Genomic DNA, 15,768 nt, shown 5'->3' on the forward strand with positions numbered 1-15,768 from the left:
GCTGCCCGAAACCCCACCACCTCCGCCCCACTCCACCTGACCAATTGGCTGCAGCTTTGCCCATTGGACTGCATGCTGTGCTCTCAGCTCAGGCGCAGGCATTCTCCTAACCCATGCTGCAAGGCTGCACTGTTAGCTTGAACCACGGAGGAGACGGTCCAAACCGGGATGATGACATTGCAAGGCTGTGAGCACCTACACCAGTGACTGTTCCACATCCAACTTTCACAAGGAGATTGAACACCATGCCCAGTCATCCAACTGTTCTGCAGTCCACTAAAATGCTCATTAGTTTGCAGTTTGTGCGCAAGGGGTAAAAAGCTCTGGAGCACTTGATGGCAATTTCATACCTTTGCATTGCTTGAGGGGACAGATAAACTAGAGGCCTGATTCCACGCATGTTAATGTGGCTGCATCTGAACTGTCTCAGCTGCACAGCAATGGTCACTTAATACTTAATGCTTCCCTCCCACCCCTCACGTCCTGTGTACTACCTTCAACCGCAGGCAGCCCTTGCCCCCACCGCCAAGTCGCCTCAACCGCAGGCAGCCCTTGCCCCAACCCCCCAAGGTGCCTCAGCCACAGGGCAGCTCTTGCCCCCACACCTCCAATATGCCTCAACCTTGAAGCCCAACAGGCGATCCAGATGAGCACTGCACAGCGTTACTGTGTACTCACCTCCGAGTTCCCCTCAAAATGCAGCCCACCAAGTACAAACCTTGTATATGATGTTGCAAAACACGTGAAATCACGATCCAAGGGTTGGGGGGGTGGGGGATGATTCCGGCGGGCTGGCCATATAATGATATGCAGCTGTGTTATATGAGGTTCCTGATGTCCAATGGTGGGAAACACGGCCCGCCATTGACGGGCTGAGCGGACGATTGCAAATTAGTTTCATGATGTCGTGAAACCGATTTTTGGCCTTCTTGCCATATTGTCTGCTCATGCCACCGAGCACACCTAGTGCCAGTGGGCATGGACGATTCCGCCCTCGGGCCCAGATTTTTGCTCGGAGTTGGGGTGCGCAGAGATGGGCGGATTCCTGGCTGTGTGAACCCGAACTTTAAAAATGGCTGCCTTCTGGAGGATAGGCTGGATTAGAAGTCGGGCTCACCACCTCTGGAACAAATGTAGACACTGCCAGGTGCTGAGGGGGGCTGGGCGGAAGGCCTACCTCTGTTCTCTGGCACTCTGCTTAAGTTATTTGGACACAGGACAAAACGCAAAACAGCCCTCCAACCCTCATCCCATACACACTGCCTATGCCCCATCCATGCCAACCTATGCCATCTCATGTCCCTCACCCAACCCCCCATAGCCCCTTATACCCCCAGTCCACCTCACATCCCCATGGCTGTTTATAGTCCCTATGTCAACTTAGTGCCAATTCATGGCAACCCGTGCACCTCACCCATCACCCTTTGCCCTTATCCCCTCCATGTCAACTCACCTAGTATCCTTTCATGATTCTTTGACATCTTGAAAGTTCTTTGACAGCTTGCAAGTTCTTTGATAGTTCTTGACAGTTTTAACATTTCCAATGAGTTTATGCACTTTTTATGCACAATCATGTTTACTTTTAACAATCCCAAAGAGTGCCTTATCTCCAAAAGGGTCCCTTACTTCTCCCAAAGGTGCCCCAGGACCATATCCAAAGAGATGCCTTATCTCTCTAAAGGCGTACCCTGGTTACTAAACAAATCCATCAAGCTCAGACCAGCTATTACCTGGTTTAATCAGCATACTTTGGGTTTCACACTTTTGGCACGCCAAATCCCACTTCAGTGGAGGCAGCTGATGATTTAAACAGTCACCTGCCTCCATAAACTGCACCTGCATGAACACAGGCCTGACTCCACTCCCAACCCCATGAAAATAGGAAACATGTGGGTCCAGGACTTGGAATTTCCAACAATTTCTGGGATTTTTGCCAAGACAGAGAGCCTCTGGGCCTAGGTATGCTGATTCTAATTGAGAAATTACTAACCCAACAATGTTAAGGAGCAACCAGGGTATTTTTAATCCTGTGCTTTTTTTTCTTTTTTCTTGACAATTATATTCAGTGATTTTTTTCCTCCCCATCTCTCCTGAACTTACAATCACTTGCTGGGTTACAGCTTTATAGGTGTTCAGCTTCCTTATCTCACCCCAGCTGATTCCCCACTCTCTAAAACAGCATATTGAGGCTAATTGTAATACTTCTGTTCCTACCTTGGCTGGGATGAGTTAATGCCACAGGTAAGTGAATGAAGAAGCATGGACCTTTCCTATTTTACATGCCCCAGCTACTCACTGGATGCATTACTGAGCCATTAGGGGAACACTGTCCTTTCCACTTCTCTCATGCTCTACTGAAGCTCTCATGATCTCCTTTTTAAAATTCTTTCATGTGATGTGGGCTTCGCTGGAAAGGCCAGCATTTATTGCCCATCCCTGATTGTCCACGAACTAAGTGGCTTGGACAGCCATTTCAGAGGGCAGTTAAGAGTCAACCACATTGCTGTGGATATGGAGTCACATGACTGGGTAAGGATGGCAGGTTTCCTTCCCTAAAGGACATTAGTGAACCAACTGGGTTTTTACAACAATTGATGATAGTTGTCATGGTCATCATTACTGAGACTAGCTTTATATTCCACATTTCACAATATGACAGTGTCTTTACAGTGCAGCAGGAGGCCATTTGGCCCACTGAGTCTGCACTGGTTCTCTGAAAAAGCATTCCACCTAGTCCCACTCCCCTGCCTTATACCTGTAACCTTGCACATTCTTTTCAGGTAGCAATCCAATTCCCTTTTGAATGCTTCAGTTGATCCTACCTCCACCACCCTTTCAGGAACTTTGTTCCAGACCCTAACCACCCTTTGGATGAAAAAAAAATTCCTCACACCATATTTACTCCTTTTCCCAATTATTTTGAATCTGTGCCCTCTAGTTCTTGATGTTCTCTTGAGTGGGATCAGTTTCTCACTATTTACCCTGCCCATACCCCTCAGGATCTTGCATACCTCTATCAAGTCTCCTCTCAGCCTTACTTACTCCAAGGAAAACAGTCCCAACCTCTCCAATCTATCCTCATAGCTACAGCTCTTCATCCCGGGAATCATTTATTAATTAAATTTAAATTCCACTAGCTGCAGTGGTGGAATTTGAACCCACGCCATCAGTTCATATGCCTGCACCAAGATCTCCATGGCAGTTGTCATCCTACCAGTGTTGACCTCGTTGCATTGACGTTGCATTGGCGCTATCACCTCATACTAAAGGCGGGCGGACTCCTCCATCGTATCTTGCAATGTAAGGAGTGCAGCAGACATCCCTTCATGATGTTCCCGAGCTTGACTTTGCAGCTGCAGCAACTGAGGTATGACTGAGTCCAGAGGCTTGTCATCTGACTCTGAATCAGCAGACTTCTGGCCTTCAGCAGTCCTCCAAGTACCGGAAACCTGGCAAGTGCCTGCCTCTGCCTGCTGTGGATCAGCCAGTGAGATGTGCTCAACAGATTGTGATCCTGAGGCTACTCTAGAACTAAGTCCCATTGAGGTGTGGGTATCTACGCTGGTGGAGGGTGTGGGTAAGTGCTGTGATAGGTCTTCAATTAGGGTGTCATCAGATTCCTCTTCCAAGGTGTCTTCGGGCTGAAGTTGAGGACCTGGCTCGTGGACCATCTTGGCTGCTTTCCAGAGGTGCCTGCAAAAGCAAGGAGAGAAAATTAGTGCATGGCAGGTGACTGAGAAACAGGGGAACTCACTAACAGCATGGTTGTGTGATGAATGTTGCACTTTTGGATACCCACTTGGTTAAGCACTGCTAAGGCAGCTCAGGAACGGTTCAGATCATCGCCGTCAGCTGGCTGGATGGCTCTATTTTCAAAGTTTCTGGAGACGTTGATGTTGGGCATTTCTCCACCAGTCTGCAACCTCTCTGTTTTGTTGTGTGGCCCTGCATGAATACAGATGAAGAGAGTGTAAGCAGGACGCTGGCCAGGCCAGATAAGAAAGATGCCTGGCATGTGTGGGTGGTGAGTGGTACCATGGATGGAATGAGGACACGACCCGCAGGGCAGGTGAAGGTGTATGTGAGAGAGTAAATGGTGATGTCAGTTGAACTTGCAGTGAGTGAGATCCCTGTGGATGTGTGATGGGTTTGTGAGTGTATGAGTTGAGAGTGATGGTGGAATGGAGGAGACCATTCATCCTTTTGTGGCACTGGGTGGCTGTCCTCTTGCAGGGTGTTGGTGCTGATCACTCTGTCACCACCTCCCATGCTGGATTGGTGGTGTTGCTTGCTGGTCTTCATCCAGACCGGGAGCAGAGGGCATCGGGACAGGTCTCCACTGCATCCAGTAGGTGCCCAAGGGAGGCGTCACAAATTTTTTGGACAGCATGTTTCCTCCCTTTAGCAGCCATGATTTTCCAGCGGCTTCCTATCCCCTTAGAGAGTGCTAGCTCTGTGCACGGGCACCTTTCAATATGGCGCCTGGATTAATGGAGACCTGAGATCACGTCATGGCAGGCGAATCAGAGGCTGCCCTACCAGCGATCCAACGTGAAACCCGTGCCTCTGCATTTTTTAAATAAAGTGCCACATGATACGGCTGAAAAAGCTGCCATTGCTGTTGGCGGGTCAAATGCCCGCTATCGGACTTTGCAAATTTCTGGGACAATTCCTCCCTAAGATCTTTCTTGAATTAACTATATATAATTTAACAGTAGTAATGGAATTTAAGGCAGCAGATGTGGGTGTATCTCCGTATTGCATGACCAGGTGGTGCTAAGACCCATTATTAAGTCCATGTTCTTTGTTGTTTTATGAGTATTGTATAAGTCATAATTCTTTTACCAAGAACAAGGACTTTGAATTTTTGGATTCTTTCACTCTCCCTTAGATTCCTTTGATTAATCTGAATCCCCAGAGGAAACTATGCCAAAGTTGTTAGCAGTTTAACAATCTGCTATAATGTCTTTACTGACCGTGGCGTCTCTCTGGATTCCATGAAGACCCAACTACACTTGAAACTAGACAAATCCATTGCTCACACTGTCAGCAATGTTAAATAGAAAAATAAAAACTGCTGTTTGGTATTATGTGCTTATTTGTCTGGTGCCTTTGTGGGATGCTTCGAATTAATTTATGCGCACTTTAAAACATTTTTTTAAAGTCCCTTCAAATCATCCCTATGCAACCACAACTAGAGTTGCAGCTGGAAATAAACTTGCCCCACCAGAGAGCACAAGTGGCATAGGCAGCTCTCCAATCTTTATACACACCAGGGTGTGGCTCTGATTGATCTATGTTTCTCATATTCATTGAATATACACTTTTGCACAGGCTTACTGAATCTACAATGACACAAAGTGCTATAGTTTCACTCCAATAAAAAGGCTTCACAATAAATTTAGAGGGGTCTAGGTGCTTCATTAATTTCTTTTTTGAGATTGTTCTGTTCAGCTCCTGTTCAATGTGGTTGTCTGACCATTCTGATCCAGATTTGTTATCTAACCCTGCTTATGTATCAGTCTCTGATTAGAAAGACCCAACTTCAATTTAATGCATGACAATTTATTTCCTACCACATTTGTTTATTACTGCATTTTTAAACTTTTCCCTATGGACACATTCCTTCTTCGGTGGTTGAAAGAGGATCTACGTTGAGTCCTTGAGTCCTTCTGTTAAGCTAATCAGTCAAACTCAACCTTGCTATTTACCTTTTTCCATCCATTCTATGGCATCTAACTGACTTTTTTCTTGATCAGTAACTTTTAAATTGTATCCCTGCATGGTATAAACTTGCCTGTGGTTCCTGTCCCAGATGTATATTATTATATTTGGCTACATCTTCTCCACAGGCTCATTAACCTTAATTATTAGCTTGTGGCCTACTAGTTTGTTCTAAATTACTTACCTTCATACACATTGTCAGGCCATCTGCAAATTTATAAAAGATCCAGTTAATTTACCATATGGCCTGCAGCAGTTCAAGAAAGTGGCTCACCATCACTTTTTCAAGGGATATTAAGATGAGCAAAAAATTCTGGCCTGGCCTGGCCTTACAAATAAAAAAAAACGCCTTCCTCTAAAACATAAATGAAAGCAGCAGTAGTCTCAAAACAAAGCCTTTAGAAACTTGTAACCAGGCTTCATTTGAATACCTAGCTCCCATCAATGGGAACCTGGTGCCTATGAGAGTTTAACTTGTTATCTATCCGGCATGGTACTTGTTCTTTAGTCCCTTGTGATCTAATATTTTCTATTAACTTTGTTGAAGAAGCTTTGCAAGTCTAAGTGCACAATGTAAATAGAACTATTCAATCATTTGATAGAAACAGGTACTCCATTTTCTGAAGCTATGCTAAGAATTCCTAATAGTCACTGAATTTGCTAAGTAATCACAATCACTAAAGTGCCTTGCAGCAAATTCCCTAAAATGGATATCAGATTGATAATTTACAGATTCTGTTTTCTTGCAGTACACTGCATACAAACCTCCCTTTTTTTAAGCAATCAGAAATTTTCTTTATTGGCAGTGTTGTAATAGAATTTATTGGTTTTTTTTGGCCAATATTCTGTTCTTCACTGAAGGGGCTTATTATTGATTGGATACTTTTCTGCAGGCAACAGTTGTTCACAGAAATACTCCACATGTGTGAGCCAAAATGGCGGGTGTTGGCAAATCATTCAACTCTGTATGGCATCACAGTCAAGCCAAGCATGCACATTTTAATAGGTGTTGTTAGATAACTATTAGAAGCAGGAAAACTGGATGAATTTCTGCCACCAACTCCCCCAGCCCAGGGACATTGGGAATAGTTGTAGCATCTCAATTGCTGCCCTAGCTTAGATCAAATAACTCAGCACAAGCAGGACATCTTCTCACTGCCAGCGGTGGGAAAAGTGGTAGACACCAGCTTGCCCGGAGCACAATTTAGCCACTTAAGTGGCCAGTTAAGGGGCCTTCTTTCCTCTGTTGGCATTTTACCACCAAGGGGTAGTGGGGAGGGGGGTTGCAGTTGGGAAGCCCCCGCCATGTGGAGAGACCACTAAGTAAACCTTAGCGGCTTCCCAGTTGGTTCTGGGATGGCGCACTCTTTAGTTGACAAAGGGGCCCCCTAGGGCTACCCCTGTCCTCAGCGAGCTCACCCTTCACTGGGGCCTGCTTGATTGACCCCGGCACCTCCATACCCTACTTACCTGTTTATGAGGGTGCCATGTCCATCGCTGCATCCACTTCCTCCAGGTCTGGCCCAGCAGTGGCACCGTTCCTGGGCCAGCAGTTCTTGCAGGTAGGCTGCCATCCTTAAGAGGCTAGCCATCCTGGCAGCAGCCACTTAATTGGCTGCTGCCCATAAATGTGGCCCCAGATCCCACCAAAGGCAGGTTGGTTCCCCGCTTTCAGCCTCAGTGGCAGGACCTGCTGCCTCCAAAAAATTGCATCCTTTAATTCTGGTACATATGTTGCTGGAGAGTTCAGCCTAGAAATCAGGCTGTATAGAGCCTGTTTACATGCCAATTTCTAGGTCTTCATTTCTATAACCTAACTGCCTTTGTTTCTTTATGCTTCTTTTTCATGTGTGACTCCAAAATATGTATTTGGCTTTAATGCTTTATGGACATTTGACTTGCAAAGGGCAGGAAATGTGCACATATATCAGGTTATATATTAGCAAACATTTCCTGTCAATTGTTTCCAACATAAATATCTAGATACACATTCATAATGGAAACTGCCTATATAAACTTGTTTCATTGTATATTACCCTCTCTCCCCAGTGGCGATGTATTATCACAGTGTTTTAACAGAACTGGAAAGTGTGGGGTAGTCTTGAAATATAGCAGTACTCTGTGAGGGGTTTGGGTTTTGGGTTTGCTGGTATTGGTGCAAGCTTCCTGTGGCATGCATGTAGCTGGGTGGGGGAAGCTGCGAGAGGCGAAGCAGTAGCGATGGCTCTGACAACAGTGGTGGAGGAGAAGCTGTGATGCAGCAGCCCTGGAAGTAGGTCATAGCATCTGGCAACACTGGGAGAGGAAAGTCCAGGATTCTGAATCACCGAAACCACTGCACAGACCAATCCAGTAGCTGAGAGAGTCCTGCTGGCCCGCTGCACTGAGTGAAGGATTTTGGGTCTGGCAGCACTAAAAATGATGAAGGTCTTAGTATGTCAATACGGGGGGGGGGGGGGCAGTAGGATCAAAAATTACTGATTTTATCTGTTCCTATTCTACAACCCCTGATTGAGTTCTAGTACAGTGCTGGTTTTCATTGCTCTGTGCACTTAATGCTGTATTTATCAAGTGCAGTTCTGATTACTATTAGCAAATACAGAATATTCACACAATGTATCTATATAGACAGATGGTCAATGTTATGGGTTGCATGATTCCTTGAACACTCAGCATGTACCTTGACATCACCGAGTTGAAATCACACTTAAATTATGAAAGTAAATATTGGCCCGTAACTTCCAAGCTCCCCAGCGTCAGAGACCCCAAAGATGTGGGGTACCCCAAAGATGCCCTGGGGAATCCCTCTGGGAAATTCCCAGGTAAGGGTTTGCACGGTAGTTGCCTAGAAGTGCACACTTCCTCTGGACAATTGCGCTGTGCTAGGTACCGTCCAAAAATGCGATTTAAAATGCAAACTTCAGATGGTTCCGCCAGGGCTATACCAATAGTTACTGAGAAAAAGTTAAGAGAATTAAAACTACTTCTAACTTCTGAGTAACCAGACCGACCCCATGGGACTCCCACAACCCCCAACACCCGTCATCCCCTGACACCCTACACGCCCCCAACCCCCGACCTCCGACACTCCCGACCTCCAAGACCCTCCACCCTCCCGACCTCCGACACTCCCACTGACCTCCAATATCCCCACCTCCCAACCTCCGCCACTCCTGAATCCCTGACACTCCCCACCGCCCCCCCAACCCTCAATGCCCCACCCCAGACCTCCGAACCTCATCCCCTGGACCTCCACACCCCCGGCCACACCCCTTGGATCTCTGACTCCCATTCTCCCTCCCCCACCCACCCCGAGACACCCCCACACCCCAAATCCTATCTACCTATCTTGGCCTGTCAATTCCCTGGCCTTTTAAACTTACCTGCTTTACGGCAGCAAGTGCCATTAAATATATGATGCGTGGCCTCCTTGAATACATTGGAGCTACACTTCGCTGGGGCCACAGAGACACAGACACAGAGTCTTTCGATACAGGCCCCAAATAGCTCCAGCAAATGGAAGTGGCAACGTAATTTTCAAGACCAGGTAAGTAGCTATTTATTTCTTCTAAGTTCTGTGGGCCATTGTCAGCATAGGGGAGTACAGCTTTAATTTTTTTCTAAATGGCGCCGTAGTAATCATTTTCTTCCTTCCCATGTTTGGTAGGATTTAACGGGCTCCCATCATGATTACGGAGCCATTTTAAACTTCAGAGATTCTGCATAAAATCTTTTGAATAAATCGTTATGGCCAGCTAGTTGCTTTCCTGAACTTGGAGGATCGAATTGGAGGAACGTCAATTTAGACGCATTTCTCTCAGATTGGATTGCAGTTTCTTTACTTTCTGACTCTCATCGGAAGTTGTGGCCCATTGTGTTCATATGAAACCCTTTTGTCCACTAGCTTAACAAAATTTCTGATACAATAATTAACAGGAAGATTGTTGTATGTTTGTATGTTGTCTCATGAAGAAGTTTAGAGTCTTGTACGGTTGAACAATAACTGTTTATTCATAACACATACCTCTTGCTAAATTTTGCTTGCTCCAAAATTTTATTGCTTCTTAGGTAAAGTAGATGTCAAAGGATTTCATGACCTCTTCAAAGTTATCGGAAGATTGATTTATTCCTTGTCTAGCAATTATGTTGTTGACTATTGGACCTACTGAATATAATAGTGTATTCACTTGCTTAGCTTCTGTTTTCTAATTCAAGCCTGATGCTATCATATATCTTAAAAATCTTCTTCTCCATAACACACGACTTTGCACCTAGTCTGGCCCTTCCATCTGCCCCAATAGATCTGGCAGTGTTGATTTATCATCCATGACCATTGTCAGCATAGGGGAGTACAGCTTTAATTTTTTTCTAAATGGCGCCGTAGTAATCATTTTCTTCCTTCCCATGTTTGGTAGGATTTAACGGGCTCCCATCATGATTACGGAGCCATTTTAAACTTCAGAGATTCTGCATAAAATCTTTTGAATAAATCGTTATGGCCAGCTAGTTGCTTTCCTGAACTTGGAGGATCGAATTGGAGGAACGTCAATTTAGGCGCATTTCTCTCAGATTGGATTGCAGTTTCTTTACTTGTTCATTCTTAGGGATTTTGGGGTCCTTCACCTGTTGCCACCATGTTGTATGGGTGTCTCATGAAGAGATCTAGAAGCTTGTATGGTTGAACAATAATTATTTATTAATAACACATAACTATATACATATATACAGGATACAACTGTGACTAGGTGCTATCTTCATGTTGACTTCTACCAGACTTACCACTACATTCTACTATTCCCATGTGGCTTTCTACATCATAATGTGAGGGATACTATTTTCCCAGACCCTCATTAACCTTTGCAGTCCCGAACACCTTAATACTATAAAGGTGATATTGAAATAAGCTTAATGAGGCAGTACATCATGTAGATAGGACAGGCTGCAGTCACAAACCAATGGCAAGGGTGTCTGACTAACATTCTTGTCTGTCCTGGATGGTGTTGAAATTCTTTCACTTTGTTGTAGTTGTATTGATCCAGGTGAGTAGTAAGTATCCCAACAAACATCTGACTTGAGTCTTGTAGATGGAGAAGAGATATGGAGGAGAGCTTCTGATTTTGTTAATGGTAGAAATGATAAGTCAGTAGTATAGAGTCGTTGCTTTGTGTTAACCTGCCTTTTTCTTCCCTCTCCAGGTGTCGTTCGAATGGTGAAACCAATTATTGGACCATTCACTTCCACCTTAAAGCTGGAAATGGATTACTATTTGACAGGGCAACTGTCTCATCGCAACATTGTGTATGTTACCATCTACATCTCGGAATACTGGTTCTAGGGGCTTTCTTCATGTAAAGGTAACCTATAGCAAACACAACTGGCCACAGCTGTTAACCACTGAATAATACAGGAAAAACTCTTCTGTACTTCACTTATGCTCCCTAAACACCAGCACCAGTATGATTAGAATGCTTAAAGCAGTGCTGCATGTTTACCAAAGAACTACGTTTCCTCTCAAATTTATATTTCAAATAAAACATTTTAAAATGAATTCACTTCATTACATTAATATTTTTCAAGTAGACTTATAACTAGTTCAATTACATTTCAGTGTGGAATAAGCCAAGGAGACCATCAAAAACATACAGTCTTGACACCTGAAGTGTGCAGTCAGCTGAGCAATGACACATTAATTTCTTCATTAACACGATATAATGTTTTTGTGATACAGTGAGCTATTTGAATATGAATTGATTTGAGCGTTTGTCAAATAAGCCAAATGGTAGGTTAAAGACTCTCTCCATTTAATAGTTTGCACAGCTCTGAAACAGTTTGAGTTATTCCACGTCAGTTCAACGAAATAACTTGTAGTGTTAAAAAGGCTGGTGAGCAATATTCACTGTCTCTACAAGCTCCAAATACCTCAAAAACAATTGCAGTGTTCCTAATGTGTCAATAGTTTCAAAACACATGGGGTTGGAATTTCCTGTTGGGACATAATTGGGAAGTTACACCCAAAATTATGCACATTCATGCACCCATTTTACCAATGGCTATTTAGACTCAAATTTACTGCCGATCTCAATAATAAACACAGGAACTTAAAAATGGCCATGAACAAAAATAAATCAACATAGAAATCAGGGACTGCAGAATGTACCGTTGCATTATCTATTCTAGTATGAAAATTAAAGATTCAAGTCCTCTAACAAGACTAACATCTACACTTATGAAGATCGTGCAATTGTGGAAGCTTTTCGGTTTTAATTGTTTTATACTGATACCATAAAATGCATCCAAAGACTTAGAAAATAGAGTGCAGGTCTCTGTAAGGACAAATCACTTTGAAAGATCACTTTGAAAATTACAATAAAACACAAGGAAAATAATTTTGTTCCCTGCTGTGGCTAAAGTTCTGGGATTAATTTTAAACTCATTTTGAACAGCGAAATTGCACGATATTCACTTGAAAGGCTCTATAGTCTAGGGTGTAACCATTATAATGTTTCAAGATGCATTTGGGCACAGGGATCGTCAGAAGGGTATAAAGCAGTGAGGAAGTTTGCGTGTACCCAGATTTCCTTGATCTTTTATATTAAGCATTGGCTTAATGGCCCAATTCCATGTTTTTCTGGGTACAAGTACACAGAAAATTCCACACCATGTTGTTTGCCACTGTATTAAAAACAGTAGCAATTGCATCTGCATTTGGACTATCATGTATACAATTGGGTGCAAACTCTCACCATAAGCAAAACATATGCAACTGTTTGATTTTCAATGACTCTGATACTATGGTCCAAGACTGGTGAGATATTTCCAGCACTTGATCAATCCTACCAGTTATAGTAGTCAGCCTCTGAAGTCAAATACTCCATAAAACTGCCTGTGCTATTCTTATAATATATTATATGTCAATAGCACACATCTTCTCATGTATCAATCTTATTTTATAAAGCACCACAGCGTGTTTATCTCCAAGTTAGGTTGGACAAAAAAAGGTTTCTGAGGTTCTATATGTTAACCCATTCAATGTTCAGATACAGACCAAGATGTTGTATAAAGGAAATAACCACTGCTGGAAAAGGTTGGAGTTCCCAGGTAACCTTGTTTGACCATCCTCAGACTTTGACTCAACCCCAGTGGATAATGAATGTGCAGATTTGCAAAAAAATTATTGATGTGTTACTGGAAATGGAAGACTTGGTGTAAATCTTGCAGTGAACCTGCTGTAGTTAGGGTGACTGAGTCCTTGTGTGATATGATATTACAGGTTGCCTGGAGGTGTTAGGCAACTGACAGTATAAACCAACTTGCTCATTCCTTAAAAAGAAAGGGTCTGCTGTTTATGTACAAAAAATAAACTACTTTTAATCAAAACTTTGAACTGTCTTTTATTCTTTAACTTGTTTCATATGTAATATTTTGAAAATTACAAGGGGGAAGGGGGAAGAGGATGTGCGATGGGGAGAGGGTGAAGGGGAGGGGTGAGAAGGGAGACGGAGGTGGAGGGGGAAAGGGATGGGAAGTTTGGAAGCTACCCTCAAAACCTCTTCACTATCTACAAAATTCAAGTCAGATGTTTGATGGGATACTTACCACATGCCTGGATGAATACAACTGCAACAACATGAAAGAAACTCAACACCATCCAGGACACCTTGCCATCAGTGTGTGACTGCAACAAAAACAAAAATAGCTGGAAAAACTCAGCAAGTCTGATAGCATCTGCAGAGAGGAATACAGTTAACGTTTCGAGTCCATATGACTTCATCAGAACGAGTCATACGGACTCGAAACATTAACTGTATTCCTCTCCACAAATGCTGTCAGACCTGCTGAGTTTTTCCAGTTATTTTTGTTTTTGTTTCAGATTTCCAGCATCTGCAGTATTTTGCTTTTATCTTAGTTTGTGACTGCAGCCTGTCCTGTCTGTATGATGCATTACAGTAACTCACTAAGCATATTTCAACATCACCTTTCTGTTCATTGTTAAGAATTTAATGTGAACACAATGGGGGGGAATTTTATAGCTCTCCGCCAGTGTATTTGTAGCCAGGGTGGTGCGGTGGTGGGGGGGCGGTGTGCACGTTAAATAAAACAGCTGACTAGCTCACTGCCTTCCCAACCACCCTCAAGCTGCCTCTCATATTACGGTGGATGAGTCGGGGTCAGCCAGCCTGCCTGCCCTTAGGCCTATTGAGGCCCTTAACTAGCCAATTAATGGCCTCATTCTGCCTCCACCACAATAGTACTTGGGCTGGGGCAGCCAAAATGATGGAGGTCAGCCGCTACTTTTGCAACTTAGGCTAAAAGACAGGAAGGGAGGGGGTACCTTCTTTGGGGGGGTCCCCTGTGCCCATTGTGGGGCACCCCCAAGATCGTACCTCCCCCTTTGTACCTCACCCTAGCTTCCAAAACCAACACCCAACCCCCCCTCCTGAGGATCCCCGATAACTCCGTGACCAAAAACACCAGACTTAACTGTAAATCCCGCATCCATAGATCTTCTTCTGGGTACCCCCTTGTAGTCCCAGCAGTGGGCACTACTGTGAACTAGTGCAGCTAGGACTACTCAGCTGCCAGCCAATCAGATTGGACAGCAGCCCTCGATGGATAGGAATTCCTTTCCCTGAGGTGCAGGGGGCACTCTCACCTTGTTAGGGCCACGCCCAGTGTATTATTGCTGCAGGTCAGCCCTTTTTAAAGTCAGTGGGTTCGACTGACTTTTCTACCAGTGAGCAAAATACCCCCCCCCTTGGTAAAATTCACCCCAATGTTTTCTTTTCAAATTTAAGTGCGATTTCAACAACATGATGTCAAATTGCGATGCTGAGTCTTCAAGGGAAAATATAACCAAAAGCATTGACCACCTAACTATGTAAGCATTCTGATGTGTATATGTGTTTACTAATAGTAATCATAACTACACTTGATAAGTATAGTGTGAAATGCAGAGCATTGAATCCCAGCAGTGGACTAGAACCCTGCCAGGCATTGTAGTATAGGAATAGATAAAGTCAGTTATTTTTGATCCTACTCCCCCTATTAGTGACAGACCTAAGACCTTCATCTTCTTGGTGCTGACAGACCTGAAGATCCTTCCCTTGATGATGTGGGCCATGAGGGCCCACCCAATGTAATGGATCGGCTTATGCAGTGGTTTCAGTGAATCAAGGACCAGGGCTTTCCTTAACAAAAACAAAAATACCTGGAAAAACTCAGCAGGTCTGGCAGCATCTGCGGAGAGGGACACCATTAACGTTTCAAGTCCGAGTTATTAAGTTAATTCAATTGTGGAAGCTTTTCAGTTTTAATGTGATTTCTACTGACACCATATAAATGCAACCAGATTTTGTCCTCAGACTCACAGACTTATTACAAATAGAGAAAAAATATTTTGGACTGACTATCCACTAATTTTTGAGGATGATCCCCAGAAACTCCGTTCATGTTCCTTCTCTGGGATTTTTTTACATCCCATGGAACACGTCACAGAGGCAGGTCAACTTTTTTTACATCTGAAAAATAGACAAAATGAGGTTGAATTTCTCCCTTTTCAGATCATTGTGCAATTGCTGTCCCCCAGGTGCTATTTCTTAAACATTATCATTTACAAGTACCAGATCAAGATCATCTGTGCCTCTCATTTTTTCCCTTATGCACTGAGTCATGACGAAGTCTCCCACTACTGGCACCAATTCTGACTAGATCCTTGGGTTTTCCAAATTTTTTGGGTGAATTGAAGTTTCCACACATTTTCATTCGTGATAAAACAATTTGTCCTTATGTTGATTCAATGATCTGTTGTGTTGCTTGGGTTGATTTGCATTGGAGATTTCTAACCAAAGTAGTTGTTTCTGTGGCTTGCCCCCTTGCACAATTATATTTACCTCTTTGACATATAAAGCTACCCCAACTCCTTTGCTGAACACTCTAAGGTTGCTTTTGACTTTTTGGTTATTGACTGAAGTGAGCTGGCCAGGCACCTGTACTATTGTCTAAGACACTTCCATGGGTTTGAGCATTTGAGGAATTAAATATGTC

At 43.7% G+C, this 15,768-nt stretch overlaps 1 protein-coding gene across 1 annotated transcript in view; it reads left to right on the forward strand.

Moving 5' to 3' along the window:
- Window positions 1-13,101, forward strand: part of fbln1 (fibulin 1) — a 289,537-nt gene extending 276,436 nt beyond the window's left edge. Inside the window, exon 17 of the mRNA XM_041215927.1 lies at window positions 10,920-13,101. Coding sequence (XP_041071861.1) covers window positions 10,920-11,059 — 140 coding nt within the window. The 3' untranslated portion in view covers window positions 11,060-13,101. The remainder of the gene's footprint in view (window positions 1-10,919) is intronic.
- Window positions 13,102-15,768: the final 2,667 nt, after the last annotated feature.

This window comes from Carcharodon carcharias, chromosome 21, assembly GCF_017639515.1.
Source record: "Carcharodon carcharias isolate sCarCar2 chromosome 21, sCarCar2.pri, whole genome shotgun sequence".
Taxonomy (NCBI): Eukaryota; Metazoa; Chordata; class Chondrichthyes; order Lamniformes; family Lamnidae; genus Carcharodon; species Carcharodon carcharias.